Source organism: Zeus faber (genome assembly GCF_960531495.2).
Source record: "Zeus faber genome assembly, chromosome: 3".
NCBI classification, from domain to species: Eukaryota; Metazoa; Chordata; class Actinopteri; order Zeiformes; family Zeidae; genus Zeus; species Zeus faber.
In genome coordinates, this window is record NC_137190.1 from 22,418,298 (window position 1) to 22,433,850 (window position 15,553).

The following is a 15,553-nucleotide window of genomic DNA, read 5'->3' on the forward strand; positions in this document are numbered from 1 at the left end:
CTGTAATTGTGAAGTTGTGATCAACGCAAAAAAAACACAACCATTGATAAGTCTGTAGCCTCGTCCACAATCTTGGGTGTTCTGTAAATTGTCCGGAGTGCATGTGAGCAGCTTAAGATTAAGGTACTGTAGCGTTAATAATGCTAGTTTAATAATTTATAATTGTCTCATCGAGGGCACCACTCATGTTATTTAGTTGAGAGAAACTAATGGGTTTATTTTAAGTGAATCAATATTTAAGTATAATTAATCAATCTTGTAACTAAAGTGTTTTGTCAGTCTCTCTCAGGGTCTGGTAATAATTACCTGAAGCTAAATATCACAAAACAATGTCCTTAAGAAATTAAGCACTTCAGTGGGAAGATCCGCCACAGCACAGGGTCGGAGGTCTGGGAAGTCGCAGGCTTGGGGGGTCTCACCACGTCCCGTTTGACGCGGCGCTCAGAGGCGTCATTACAGCAGCGTTGGGTGATGACACATCTTAGTCAGTCTCAAGGCTTGGTTGGTGAGCGGGGAACAGGTCCTTTACTTTTATAAATAACTCGCTTAAAAAGAACTTGCATATAGCGTCGTTGGCCTTTCGACGATAAGTACATTATTATTAACTCGAGAAATAGGGTTGCGTTGTTACTAAATTTATCAAAACTTTGGTGACTATTAAAATAAAAAAGACAAAGGAAACCTGCATGGTGCGTTTGCAGCTCCCAGTGGTTTTAATTAAACCAGAAAAGATAAAAAGAAAGAAAATAAAACGATGAATAAACTAAGAAAAACACCAACTTTTTGGAATTTGATACAGGGTGAGCAAGCCGTCTTCTAGGGGGTGTTCTAAGAGAATACTTCTTATTTTCGGTGGGAAGAAGGGCATGTCGATAAGAGCCAGCCCTGTGATGTTGTGTCCTCTAGTCTGCCTTACAATCGGGTTTATTCTTACCTTTATACTACTAACTATCTAATTTGATCATTTACGTGGTATTAGCTACTTCATGTAACAAATTCATGTTTTTACATTAATGATGACAAAAATATATATTAAAACACAACACTTAATTTGAGTAAAATTGCCAAACACATGTCATGTAGTCTTGCCCTTTTAGGTGTAGGGAGCTTATTGTCTTTGGCCACTTGATGGCAGTAAAGGTCCATGACAAAAATACATTTAAACACAAATCCTCAGAACACCTCTATCTGGGGTTGTAGAGAGGTCACTTTCATAAGTTTGAATAATAATGTTTGAGAGAGAGCTATGCAAAAAAAAAAATGTTTTACATATATTATTGTAATTTAATGAAGGAAATGAATCAATACAAAACAATACCGTACATTTATTGGGTATTTAAATGACATCCCTCGGATTGGACCACATGCTACGACCTGTGGTTCTGTAAGCCCTCCCTCCTCTCACTCAACATCCTCTGATACGCAGCACACTGAGCAGTACTTTATTATCCACTGAGGTGTAACGCCGCATTGTGAGGTAAAATGGGAAATGGGGGAGTTATGATAAAGCATAAAAAATGTGACCGTAATGTTAACATATGAAACGTGAGTTGCACCGATCGATAGGCCGGTGACCGGAATTGGTCGGTTTTCACCGGCTGATCAGTGTCAGATATATTTTCAGATTTGATGCCAGTCTGGTACAACTGGTATAATTGTTCTGGTACACTATTTTACCATGGTTGGAAGGTCTATAAATTATTATTGTCATGGAGAATTGTAGTATGCAAACTGACGAGGGTAAAAAAAAATATATATATATATATATTTTTTTTAAATTGTAAGCTTAAAAAAAAAAAAAAAAGAAAACAGTTGAGAGTTGAATGTACAATCATTTTGTTGCTAAACTTAGTCCATGTAAAAGGATCAAGTTGCTAAAGATGTGGTTAGATTTTGATAAGATAAAATTATGATATTAAAAACATATTATTATAAAAGATGACAATCATCGACTTGAAGTTTAGCTACATGTTACAATGTAGTTATAAATACTACTCAGGGATGCCAGCGGTAAGGTCACATCCATGGAGGCTCGTCTGGATTTGGAGAACAGAGACTACAAGAAGACCACCAAGATCACCTGGCTGGCCGACACCCAGCGCGCCCCTTTGCTACCCACCATCTGCATCAACTACCAGCATCTCATCACCAAACCAGTCCTGGGAAAGGAGGACGACTTTAAGGACTACATCAACAGAGAGAGCAAGGTTTGTGCCTGTGTCTTTCTTTGCCGGTGTGTTTGGGGTGATCCGTGTGTGTTGTGTATTTCCGATGATACTTTGGTAACCTCTGATACCCTCTTTTTATTGCCTTCCAAAACTGTTCAATTGATGCATTTTGTGTGTCTCTCCCAGGTGGAGGAGAAGATGCTGGGAGACGCCTGTCTGAAGACTGTGAAGAAGGGTGACATCATTCAGCTCCAGAGACGAGGCTTCTACATCTGCGACCAGCCCTACGAGCCAATCAGGTGAGGCCATGGTGGAAGGATGGCCTTTGGCATTTGGCTCACCGTGCTTCCAGAATGGGAATTCGACTTTGAAACATCACTTTCTCTTTCATTTCCCTTCACTATAAGCATAAACACATACTATATTATGTGCTGCATAGTGTACTGTACATGTAAGGATCGTGTTGATCAGTTGATTGATTGCCTAAAATGAGTTGGACACCCCTGGTCCACATACTGGAGCTTGACAGAGGCTGTATGCTCAGTTTTTCTGTTTAGTTACAATAAAAACGTTTCAGTGCTGCTTCTACAACCATTGGTCTGGACCTGAAAAATACAACCATAATCTTCTATTATTCGCCTCTAACCAGCAGCTGATAATAGTTGCCTTGCTCAAGAGTGCTTTGTTAGAGTTGAGGAGCAGGGTTCCTCTTCCCTCAGTCAGATATGTAATACCAATTCAGGATTTAAACTTGTAAACTTATATCAATCTTGTTGTGTTCAATGTCGCTACTTTGATTTATAAATATGGTTATTTCAGTATTGTCACTATGTAATGGCCTGTATGTGTTTTGGGGTGTAGTCCTAACAGCTGTAAGGAGAGTCCCTGCGTGCTGCTCTACATCCCTGACGGCCATACCAAGGAGATGCCTACCTCTGGCTCCAAGAACAAGCCCCAAGCTGCCAGCGACACAGTGAGTGTTTTTCTCCATCATTACATTATGTCATTTAGCAGACGCTTTTGCACTTTTATACTTCTTATATTTTATACTCAGTGTGCACTTTATTAGGTACACCTGGACAATCCAATTCAATCCAATACACCTGCTCCGCCATGAATACTACTTTTATGAAGTTTATAATGTTCAGTTTTTGTTGACAGAGTTGGAAATGTATAAATTCAATTATATGTTTGCCTAAGGCCATAGTTAAATGTGGTGTTGTACTGAACGACATTACATTGGAGTGTTTCTAATTTGTGTAGTTAGAGTTTACGTGTCAATCACAATGTTGGTGCCTAGTTTGCATTCAAGAAAGATTCCTCTGAAGGCATTTTCATGTGTATCAAAAATTCAGGTGTCATCATTGCAAGTTCTCCTGGAAGTGCCTCAGTTCATATTGCAGTATACAGTATATCCATACTTCTAACCCGTCTTCCGCTTCCCATCAAGCCCGCTGGCCCTGCGAAGACCAAGGCAGCTCCAGCCGCAGTGTCAGCCACAGCCTCAGCCACAGCGTCATCTGGTGCCCTGCTCTCCAGCATTGTTGCTCAGGGTGAGGCTGTTCGCCAGCTAAAGACTGCCAAGGCCCCCAAAGAAGAGGTGGACAAGGCCGTCCAACAGCTGCTTTCTCTAAAGGTACATCACCTTCAATTTGAGGTCTATTTTTGACTTAACTGGTTTTAGTTTTAAATAATTCAATTTAATAATTTAAGCCACTAACTTCAACTTAATACAGTTACTTGGATTTTCTGTACTTGGACTCAGTCAAGTAACTCGGGCTATATTTTCTTTTCATTTGAGACATGCATGCCTATTTTGGCCAAAAAGACCGAAAATCTAGATGCTTGTCTTCCAATGCTTTCTTTCTCCTGGCTGTTGGAATCAGGTTTATCAAGTCGAGCAGTTGGGGGTTTTTTTTTGTTGTTTTTGTTTTGTTTTTTGTCAGTCAGTCAGTGTGCATTAAAATAACAGGATAAAATAGATAGAAGCTTACAAAATGCACAGGGATAACATTCCAATGGGGAATCATAAATAAATGTGAATCAGACATGGACGTGAACACGGTTCTCCGTGTGCCCCGATCGCAGAGAGCAACATGCAGAGCCGTGCCCCAGTCCTCCAAATAAAAACTAAAAACAGTTGGAAACAAGGCACGGAGGAACGGCGCACGAGTCGTAGACTCATTACGATTATTATCTGTGTATTTTCTGGGTGATCGGGGAGAGAGTCACGGAGAAAGTGTCTCCATTATGCACAGTTTTGTTCCATTCCGTTCCATACACGCTTAGTTTGCGCATGGCTAGCGAGCATGCCGATCGTTCCCTCTCCACAACCCCCCTCGGGATGGTGTCCTTGGCAGCCCTCCCTATCTATAGGATGAGCTGAGCCCTGCCCTGTCGTCCCTTCCCCCTATTTTAGCCTGGTATCCATTCCTAGTTGTAATTGAGGATATTTGGACTGTGACTAATGATATAAGCTAAATGTTCCCCTTACAGCCCCTTTCCCACTTACACTTAAAGCCGTAAATTTACTGGCAATGTTTCATATTGGCGTCATGTGGGAAAGGGATCCCATGTCCCGTGTTTCCTCACTCTAGACCTAGTATAATTTCCGGAAAGATGCCAGTGCAGCTGTGATTGGAAGTATGTGGGAATGGAGGCAGTAACATTGCTGTAAAGTACAGGTGGAGCCCAATCCAAATCAAGCACAAATAGTGGGTTTTTACGAATTCTTATTTCGTACAAATATTTTAAAAAAATTGTTTTCGGGAAGAAAGGAAAAAAAACATTCTGAAAAATGGCAAGTCTGAACCATGGCGCTCGGCTGCAAAGACAAGAAACTGAAACATGTTCATTTTGTATGGAGACAAGTTTTTATATTCTTAAATTAAATTCTTCTTAAAAATTCCACTCACACCCTAGTTGTGTCTTTTAGAGTAGGGGTGTGGTGCAGACAGGGAGAGGCAGAGAGTGTAGAACAGGTTGAAAAAGATCACACTGATTTAATAACTTTGTGTTAGCTACTGTCTATGTTTACGTTGGATAATAAGCTTGTCTTGTGTTTTATTCTTCAGGCTCAGTTCAAACAGGAGACTGGCATGGACTACAAGCCTGGTATGACTCCTCCAACTACCTCTGCACCTCCTCCACCCACTTCAACCGCTGACGCCGCTTGCTGTCCCTTCACCCGTGTGACCCAGCAGGGCGAGGTTGTCAGGAAACTAAAAGCAGAGAAGGCACCCAAGGTACACAGCTGCGAGCCAGTTACAACTCGTCTTCCTCCCTCGTATGTCCGAACAGCGCTTGTGTCCAACATGTGTGTCCAATCATTTCATCTGTCCATCAACATTTGTACAGTCAGTGCTCATATCTGCCCCCATTTGTCTGTTTGTTTCCATCATTGTTTGTTAGTGTCAGTGTTGTGTCCATGGCGATTGATCCCATACGGTGTTTGTGTTAATTTCCATTGGTCCAATCGCTGCCCTTCCCCATGTCGTACACCCCATCCAGTTTAATTTGTAGTTCAAAATCGGTGATGGTACAAGGTGTGTTTCTGACTGTTGGTGATACCAGGACCAGATTGACGCTGCAGTAAAGCAACTCCTCGCCCTCAAAGCAGAGTTTAAACAGATCACCGGCCAGGACTATAAACCTGCAATGACCCTGCTGGCCCAAACTCCTGCCAGCGGCAAACCCTCCTCCTCTTCTTCTTCTTCTTCTTCTTCTTCTTCCTCTTCCTCCTCCTGCCCTCCTTCTGGCCTGTATGAGAGGGTCGCTCAACAGGGAGAGCTTGTCAGGAAGTTGAAGTCTGAGAAAGCCCCCAAGGTATTCCAAAGCAGTACTCATTGCGGTGCCTCAAGCTGCTAGCATGACCGGCCACCGCGCAAAACCTTAATAATCCTGGTTGTGTCGTTTGGTTTTGCCATCATCATAGTTTTCGAAACATCATTTTATTATTGACATTGCAATACAAAAATGTGCAGTATCCACCCACAGAAAGGTGTGTGCAAGAATGGAATGTGTTGTAGAATAGAGTTGAATTGCTGCCGTAAAGGAATGCCTTGCCTAATTCATGCAGAGCTCATTTTAATGGTTAGCCACCAATTGCATTTTCACTGCCAAGCATTTACTCTGGTGAAGCCACTAAGCTAATATTGCTTGGCTACCAAACAGAAAAATTAAGTTAGGTTTTGGCTTCCTTTAGCGCACCATGCTTTTTTGCCGGGTCAGTTATACTGATGCCAGCTCACTCTCTTTACAGTCTGGAAAGTTGATCAACTTTAGTAGTTTTGAGGCTTAATGACACTCTAATCCTTCACTTGATTCAAATCTGTTATATTGCACGCCATTTTCCCATTGCAATACCAATGGTTTTTTTGTACTTCATATGTTTTATCCGTCCATCTGCATCTGTAGGACCAGGTAGACGCCGCGGTTAAGCAGCTACTCACCCTAAAGGCCGAGTACAAGCAGGCAACAGGCCAGGAATATAAACCCGGAGCCGCCCCGGCTCCTCCGGCCCCAGCTCCTCAGGCTCCAGCTGCTGCTCCCGCTGGCTTGTATGAGCAGGTTTCTCAGCAGGGTGAAGTTGTCAGGAAACTGAAGGCTGACAAAGCCTCCAAGGTCAGACTTCAACTAGTACTTGTGCTATTGATATTGATATTAGCTAACTAATATTAACACCTTTCATGACTGATATCACAGATACTACAATACTTAACAATCACACTTTGTAACTATGCTATTAACTACATCTTTAGTAATTCTGTATTGTATTACAATACAGTACATTTTATGTACAAAAAATAATTTCCTATTTTCAGGGCGAAGTTGATGTGGCAGTGAAGCAGCTTCTGGCTCTGAAAGCAGAGTACAAGCAGCAGACGGGACAGGACTACAAACCAGGACAACAGACTCCAGCCAACCCCGCCCAAGCGTGCCCCGCCCAGCCCAAGTCCAATCCAGCCCCCCAGGCCCCGGAGCTGTTCTCTCAGGTCACCCAGCAGGGGGACCTTGTGAGGAAGTTGAAATCTGAGAAGGCACCCAAGGTAATGTGCATTTACAATTTTTTATTATTTTTTTAATATATATTTGGTGGCACTGCAACTGGGTTCAGCTTTATTTGATATGTTTGGAAGTTTAAATGATCGTAATTATACTCATTGACAGAAAAGATGTGCTCATGAAGGTCAACAGGTTTACATTCTGGCAAAATAAATAATACCAAAATATCTGTTAGATTTCATGAAGCTATTGCTAATCACCTTTTTTTTTTTTTTATTACAAATAGGATCCAACAATAACAGTTGCCCCAGGTAACTAGATTCGGGCCATTGTCAACCATCTCATTGGGTTTGGTTGCCCCTAGTCACCCTTGACATTTTCCTGGCGTATTGATGTACTCAGAACAAGAACAAGTGAGACTTTTTAAATGTGAATTATAGATATAGGATCATTACAGACCTGCCAACGTGCACACATTTGGTATACCAACCATGCAATTATTGTTCAAAATACACAGGTACGAAATGCCAGCTGAAACTACGCCAAAAAAAAAAAGTATACTGTATATATTGTCATTTAATTACGGAATCAATATAAACAAAACCGTACATTTATTCAGCATTTACATCTGCATTAGTCACTATATCCCTCAGATTGGACCAGATGCTACGACCTTGTGCTTATAATTCTGTAATCCCTCCCTCCCTCTCCTCTCACTCAACATCCACCCATACGCAGCGCAGTGCTACTTTATTATCCACTGAGGTGTAACGCTGCATTGATGAGGTAAAATAGGAAGTGAGGGAGTAATAATCACGCACAAATACATGATCGTAATGGTAACATGTACAATGGTAACGTGTTTTCAGCTTGATCAGCCAAGACCAGTGACTGATCAGTGTCAGACATATCCAATTCGTTGCTGTACAAATTAACACGACCGATACCTGATACCAACGTAATGTAACGTAGCTCCGTAGTTGATGTTTTTCATTGATGTACAGCAGATAAAACCAATGAGACCAAATGAAAAGTAAAGCCAAATTTGTTTTCTCCGATCACGGATATAAAGTTCAAAATGATCGGATAAACATGAAAGATATTTAATAGTCAATGTTAGAGGTCGCGATATGGGTTTGCCGATATTTTTAGAGTGTTGGCCAATTTATAATGCCGATATAATGTTGTTTGGTTTATTTGCATCTGATAAAGTACAACAATTTGATGATAATAATAATAACAAATGAGACACAAAATTGCTGAACTTAAAAGAAAATTTATTTAACACTATTCTTCAAGATTCAAGAGATTCAAGATTCAAGATTTTTTTATTTGTCAGATACATATACATACTTTCATACATATATGCAGTGAAATGTAATGCAACGCACCCGGTGATAGCACACAATATGTCCTAGGAAAAAAAAAAAAGTAAAAAATTCCTTTCTAATAGGCCGACTGACTCCTAAAACGTAATACAGTAAGTTGAATACTTATAGAATAAGATAAAAATATATAGAATAAAATACAATAAAAATGAAATAAAATGGAATAGATAGAGGGAATATGCCTATGTATATACAGATATGTGCATTAAAGTGGCATGTGAATTAAAGTGGCATGTGAATGTGAATAGAGTGAGGTAGTGTTTGGGATAATACAGCACAGTATATAACAGTACGGCGCAGCAATACGGCATCACGAACAACCCTGAACAGTGACACAGTATGCGGTACAGTATGCTACATACAGTACAGTAGGTAGTGGAACCTAGTGTATGGCTCAGTTAGGACCCCTGGTGAGGTCAGCGTTGACAGTTCTTATGGCTTGCGGGAAAAAACTCCGTCTCAGTCTCTCTGTTCTCGCTGCGTGACTGCGGAGGCGCTTGCCTGACCGCAGCAACTGAAACAGTCCGTTGTTGGGGTGATGAGGATCCTTCATGATCCTGCGGTCTCTGCTACTACACCTCCTGGTGTATAGCTCCTGCAAGGGGGGGAGGGTAGTTCCAGTGGTACGTTCAGCTGAACGCACCACCCTCTGCAGGGCCCGCCTGTCCTGGGCAGTACAGCTCCTAAACCAGGCAGTGACGTTGCCTGTCAGGATGCTCTCCACTGCTCCAGAGTAGAAGGACTTGAGGATCCTCACCGAGACCCGGAATTTCCTCAGCTGCCTGAGGTGGTAGAGACGCTGCCTCGCCTTTCTCACCAGAGTGTCTGTGTGAACAGTCCATGTTAAGTCCTCTGTGATGTGGACTCCCAGCTATCTGAAGCTGCTCACCCTATCGACAGAAGTCCCATTAATCCACAAGGGCGCGTGATCCACGCCTAAAGTCCACAATCACCTCCTTGGTTTTGTTGACGTTCAGGTGTAGGCTGTTGTCCCGGCACCAGAGTGACAGGTCAGCGGTAGGCCTTCTCATCGCAGTCGGTGATCAGGCCCACGACCACGGTGTCGTCAGCAAACTTGATGATGGTGTTGGAGCTGGACCTGGCCACACAGTCATGTGTGTACAGGGAGTACAGTAGGGGGCTGAGGACGCAGCCCTGGGGGGATCCTGTATTCAGGGTGAGGGAGCTGGACATGTACTTCCCCACCTTGACCACCTGGGGGCGGCCTGTGAGGAACTCCAGGATCCAGGTGCACAGCGGACCATTCAATCCGAGCTCCATCAGCTTGACAGCCAGTCTGGTGAGGGCTATGGTGTTGAAAGCTGAACTATAATCGATGAACAGCATTCTCACATAGGCCTCCTTCTGGCCATCCAGATGCGTGAGCGTGGTGTGCAGTACCTGGGAGACCGCGTCGTCCGTGGATCTGTTTTGCCGGTACGCAAACTAAACTCTTCTCATCTGCATTGTGTCTGCAGTGCAGTAATTTTAAATAACACATGTATCAACTAAATAAATGTCCACAGGTTGTCAAAATACTACACTCAAAAAAAAAAGTATGAATGAAAAAATAATAAATATAAACGATAATAATAAACAAGTTCATATTAAAGTTTGTCGGGAAATAGAGAGTCTCATCCCGTTACAGAAGTGCAGGATTTATTATTTACAAGTAAAATATTGACACAAAAACATCCAGTTTTTACTAAATTAAATTCCATAGCAACGGAGACATGTGACGTGCCTTGATGTCCACGGTGCCCTTTTTATGCGTCGCATTTTTATTTTTATTTATGTTTTTGTTTTTTTAAGTGTGGGCTTTAAGAATGGGCATTGAGGTAGCAGATCTCCGCTATCGGGACGCCCACGATTGTGCACATCGAGGTGCCTGTGATCAGCGCTCCCTCCGCTGTGTGCTCCATTCCCTTATAGATCCGAGACTAAAAACAACTGAGTTGTGTTTAAACATTTTTTTTCCATACAAGTTAGGAAACACACAAAAATAAAAAGATCAAAAATAAAAAGTCAGGAACACATGCGTGGCAGTCCGTTGTCTGGAGGAGAAAAATAAACGCTGCTGGAATTCTCTGACTTTACGTTTTGCCTCAAATGCGAAGTAATTCCAAACAGCACTCCTGCTGTTTTCTTTCAAAAGCGGTCGTGGAGCCTCTGCACTTGCCATCTTCAATGAGCTAACACCATAATAAACCGGATCGAATGAGTAATATAAAATGATTTAAACTCTGTGACCAACAGCTGCTGAATTGTTGCCAACTTGGCAGTCACTTATTAAAGTTAGTTTTAGGCCCTGACATAGAGCATTTTACCAATCGATCCTGCTCAGGCTGAAAACAACCGTTTCCCCTCCAGGAGCAAGTTGACGAGGCTGTGAAGACCCTGCTTGGCCTGAAGAGCCAGTACAAGACTCTGACCGGAGAGGACTACAAGCCTGTGGCCGCCGCTGGAGCCTCTGGAGGCGAGGACAAGAGTCGCAAGGAGAAGGAGAACAAGTCTGAGAAACAGGGTGGAGGAGGCGGAGGAGGAAAGAAGGGCAAAGGAGACAGAGCTGGCCAGGGCAAGGAGGCCTCTGGAGGGGCAGGAGCAGGTGGAGCAGGGGAGGGACAAGGACCCAAGAAGCAAACACGGTGAGAGTCTAGTGAGAGAAAGTCGAACCTTTAGAAGAGTTCAAATGCATTCATAATCATTTTTGCCAAACATCATCACTGTTAGTGGTTACCAATAACTGTGGCAATTTTTGGGAACAAAATGACAGCATTTTATTGTAAACAAAGCCCAGATATTGTCGTCTTTCAAGTTCCTGATGTGTCCTATAATCTTAAATGAATGGTATACACAGCTCAGAGACAGTTCAGTGCTCCTGTTTACTGTGTCTGAATTTGGTGAAATTATGATTCTACGGATGTGTAGAATACAACATGTCCAGGCTGGCTCTTCGGTTGCTGCCATTTTCAGTGTCTGTGTGCTAGCCAATTAAAAAACCTTTCCCTAAATGACAACAATCAGATTTCTGTCTTGTTTTGCGTTTGCTTCTGTCATTTATCCAGTGCACTTCCCTACTGAGCAATTTGATCTCACGATTTTGTGACGCTTTGCCCAATCACATTGTTGTTGGTATTGTTTTCTGCAGTGTTAAAAATTCAAGGATCACGTTTTAAATATGATAATATCTCCAGGGTTTTGACTGCAGAGATTGAGAATTACATTTGTCAGATTGACAGATAAAATCATTAACTAGTGGAGGAGAGAAAGTCTTGTTTGACATGAAGCCTGAAGACAGGCCATCCCTCCTCACAAGAGGTGGCTCTGAAGAGGGATTAAATTTTCAAATCGAGTTTGGTGAGTTATAAGCACCGGTTTGCTGCCTGGAAAAGCTGCTGTGTTTGTTTTGCTTCAGTAGCCTTCTGGTCTCCCGTGGTTTAACGGCTAAATAATCAGACACAATCATTATTTTTTGGTAGTGTAGAGAATTTGGAGGTAAGCATGAGCATCATCAGTATGTTGACATTAGATGCAAATACTGCAATCCTTTGAATTTGAGCTGTAACGATGCAGCCCAGGCTGTGTTCATTAAAGAAGAGAAGGATTCAGATCTGTTTGCGTTGTGCATTTGTCTGCTGCAAAGCTTCCTGGCATGGCAGGTTAAGGCTCTTTTACTCTGGCATCATTTTTGCTGTTTTTTTGGTGGTAGTACACTGCAAAATCTCATGATTCACCTGCTTCTTTCTCTGTTATACAAACAAATATGTCTTCAACTGAATAAGACGTGGTGTCCAGTGTGGAAGTAGACCGTTTTACCAGCAGCGTTAGAATGACTGAACTGTGTGTGTGTGTGTGTGTGTGTGTGTGTGTGTGTGTGTGTGTGTGTGTGTGTGTGTGTGTGTGTGTGTGTGTGTGTGTGTGTGTGTGTGTGTGTGTGTGTGTGTGTGTGATTTACTTTATCACCAACTAGATTGATAGTTTTTGAGAAACGTCTACATGGTGAAGTGCCTTTCATAGTTCATCCTTTGCATTGTTTTTGACAGGTTGGGGCTGGAGGCCAAGAAAGAGGAGAACCTGGCTGACTGGTACTCTCAGGTGAGGAACCCTCCACACAGTCCAAGAAAAAGAGAGATAACGGCACACACAGATTGACCGGAGTGTTTGTTCTCTCCGTTTTGTGAGATGCAGTCCAGAACATCAAGAGACTGAAAATGTATTCTACAGTCCTGGAACCCCTCAAAAACTCCACAAAATAACCAACTCAATGCATAACCGTAAATGTGGAATGTCTCACCCCAGGTGATCACTAAAGCGGAGATGATAGAGTACTACGACGTCAGCGGGTGCTATGTGCTGCGGCCGTGGTCCTTCGCCATCTGGGAGTCCATCAAGGAGTTCTTTGACCGGGAAATCAGGAAGCTGGGCGTGGAGAACTGCTACTTCCCCATGTTCGTCTCTCAGGCCGCGCTCGAGAAGGAGAAGTCTCACATCGAAGACTTTGCTCCAGAGGTGAACATGACCCTGTTGGCTGCGTCGCATTTTATTTCAATTAAACATTATCACTGTGTGTTTATTTATTTATTTATTTATGTATTTTTAAGTTAAAGCTACGTTACAATACGTCTTGGATTGTGATTAAAATGTTAAATACATAAACCTGGTTTATCTTGTCTTGTCCAGGTGGCCTGGGTGACTCGTTCAGGCAAAACCGAGCTGGCAGAGCCCATCGCTGTCAGACCAACCAGCGAGACGGGTCAGTAACTCACACAAATGGACGTACAAACACACACACTCAAATGTGTTATAAATGAATGCTGATTTGGTTTTGTCCTGGTACAGTGATGTACCCAGCCTACGCCAAGTGGGTCCAGTCCCACAGAGATCTGCCAATCAAGCTGAACCAGTGGTGTAACGTTGTGGTCAGTAAGCTGCTCGTATCACATCTATATGATCTGCATCTATGCCTTGTTCTGTGGCAACATCTTTATGGTCTGCATCTATACCTTGCACGGTCCCATCTTTATCAGCTACATCTATAACTGATATCTTTTTACTCTACTTTTTTGTTACCCATCCATTTACACTTCTATCTACAAACCCCCGTTGGAATCCCATGTACTCTTGCTGAGAATGCAAAAAATGGATGAATCAATGATGTTTAAAATTTGAAATAAAAAGTTCATGGTGTTTATAAATACCTCCTCATCTCACCTCAGAGGTGGGAGTTCAAGCACCCCCAGCCATTCCTGAGGACCAGAGAGTTCCTGTGGCAGGAGGGCCACACGGCCTTCGCCACCAAGGAGGAAGCAGCGGAGGAGGTACCACACTCACTTCAACACACACACACACACACACACACACACACACCACACAAATCTGCCCTACTGTATAACCACAGACACCTCTAACACACAACCACAGCCATCAGTTAATCCTTAAAGTCCAGCTAATGTACAGTGTGTCTAAATTACAGCGTTATTGATTTGTATCAAACTTGTTCTCTTTTGATATGGCAAAACAAAGCAAGTATTTAATTGCTACTCTGGGTTTGTGTGCCGTATGTGTGTCTAGGTCTTGCAGATCCTGGACCTGTATGCCAAGGTGTACGAGGAGCTAATGGCCATTCCTGTGGTGAAGGGCAGGAAGACGGAGAAGGAGAAGTTTGCAGGAGGGGATTACACCACCACCGTGGAGGCCTACATCTCTGCCAGCGGCAGGGCAATCCAGGTACCAGATATAACATTAAGTTCTCCATATTTCATGGTACATATGTAGTATCACAACACGTGTAATTTCACATCCTCTAATAAACCCCATCATTTGAGCTTGCAACCTGTTTTGTTTTCAGGGAGCTACGTCCCACCATCTTGGCCAGAACTTCTCCAAGATGTTTGAGATAGTGTTCGAGGACCCGAAGAAGCCTGGAGAGAAGCAGTTTGCCTTCCAGAACTCCTGGGGAATCACCACCAGGACCATCGGGGTGCTCACCATGGTCCATGGAGACAACATGGGGCTAGTGCTGCCTCCTAGGGTGGCCTGCCTGCAGGTACAACCACCGAAACACATAGCTAAGCGTTTTAACGGCGCTTTGCCCTCTTTGTGAGACCCCACCCAAGAACCAACCTGCTCCGCTGTCGTTTTAATACCTCCGCCCATCCTGCTCCTAGGTGATCATCATCCCCTGCGGTATTACTGCCTCCCTGCCTGAGGCAGATAAGGACATGCTGCTCGCCTACTGCTCTCAGTATCTGGCGCGGCTTCAGAAGGTGGACATTCGGGTCAAGGCTGACCTCAGGGACAACTACTCCCCTGGCTGGAAGTTCAACCACTGGGAGCTTAAGGTACTTGCCCAATCTACACTAAATCTTTAATCTTCCATCATATGGCAGTGGTCAAATTGGATGTGATGCCAACTTGATTTTTCTTTCTCCCCTGCTGTCGGTCTTCTCCTTTCCTTCTCTCCTTCCATTCAGGGAGTTCCCATCCGCCTGGAGGTCGGCCCCAAAGACATGAAGCAGAAACAATGTGTGGCAGTGAGGAGAGACACCGGCGAGAAGGTCACCATTCCTGAAGCGGAGGTGGAGAAGAGTCTGGTGGCCATGTTGGAGGAAATCCAGAACAACCTGTACAAGAAGTAAGGATCTCTTTAGGGCTCCGATTGTGTCTCTCTATTTCTCCCTCCGTAGTTTTGAGTAAATTAAGACTATTTTGAAATATCAAAAGCGGCACATGAGCCTAAGCTCAAGTCTGGTGTTATTTTCTCCACACTGTAAAAGTTGTTATTTTAAGAAAAACAGGAAAACAATTGAATTCCATCGCTGCTCTCCTTACTTTAGAAATTACCTTGAAAATATTTATAAACAAATATTGTCTTCTCAGCAGTGGTAAAAGTGTTTACACAAACCCTTGAAGTGGTAGTTTGGAGGTAGACTTTGGTTCCACCAAAAATGATGTTCTTGCATGTGCCAGTACTTTGTATTTATACCCAAAGAT

General features: G+C 43.0%; 1 protein-coding gene across 4 annotated transcripts in view; it reads left to right on the top strand.

Moving 5' to 3' along the window:
* Positions 1 to 15,553, top strand: part of eprs1 (glutamyl-prolyl-tRNA synthetase 1) — a 33,218-nt gene that overhangs the window by 15,827 nt on the left and 1,838 nt on the right. The window contains exons 15-33 of one of the 4 annotated variants that reach the window (XM_079997662.1): positions 2,000 to 2,207; positions 2,355 to 2,467; positions 3,030 to 3,141; positions 3,619 to 3,804; positions 5,243 to 5,413; positions 5,742 to 5,993; positions 6,585 to 6,791; positions 6,992 to 7,216; positions 9,938 to 9,997; positions 10,931 to 11,205; positions 12,604 to 12,655; positions 12,860 to 13,069; positions 13,241 to 13,313; positions 13,400 to 13,479; positions 13,777 to 13,878; positions 14,132 to 14,287; positions 14,409 to 14,606; positions 14,728 to 14,901; positions 15,034 to 15,194. In XM_079997662.1, the coding sequence (XP_079853788.1) occupies positions 2,000 to 2,207; positions 2,355 to 2,467; positions 3,030 to 3,141; positions 3,619 to 3,804; positions 5,243 to 5,413; positions 5,742 to 5,993; positions 6,585 to 6,791; positions 6,992 to 7,216; positions 9,938 to 9,997; positions 10,931 to 11,205; positions 12,604 to 12,655; positions 12,860 to 13,069; positions 13,241 to 13,313; positions 13,400 to 13,479; positions 13,777 to 13,878; positions 14,132 to 14,287; positions 14,409 to 14,606; positions 14,728 to 14,901; positions 15,034 to 15,194 (3,015 nt within the window). The remainder of the gene's footprint in view (positions 1 to 1,999; positions 2,208 to 2,354; positions 2,468 to 3,029; positions 3,142 to 3,618; positions 3,805 to 5,242; positions 5,414 to 5,741; positions 5,994 to 6,584; positions 6,792 to 6,991; positions 7,217 to 9,937; positions 9,998 to 10,930; positions 11,206 to 12,603; positions 12,656 to 12,859; positions 13,070 to 13,240; positions 13,314 to 13,399; positions 13,480 to 13,776; positions 13,879 to 14,131; positions 14,288 to 14,408; positions 14,607 to 14,727; positions 14,902 to 15,033; positions 15,195 to 15,553) is intronic. The other 3 variants (XM_079997663.1, XM_079997664.1, XM_079997665.1) reach the window with 3 other exon arrangements.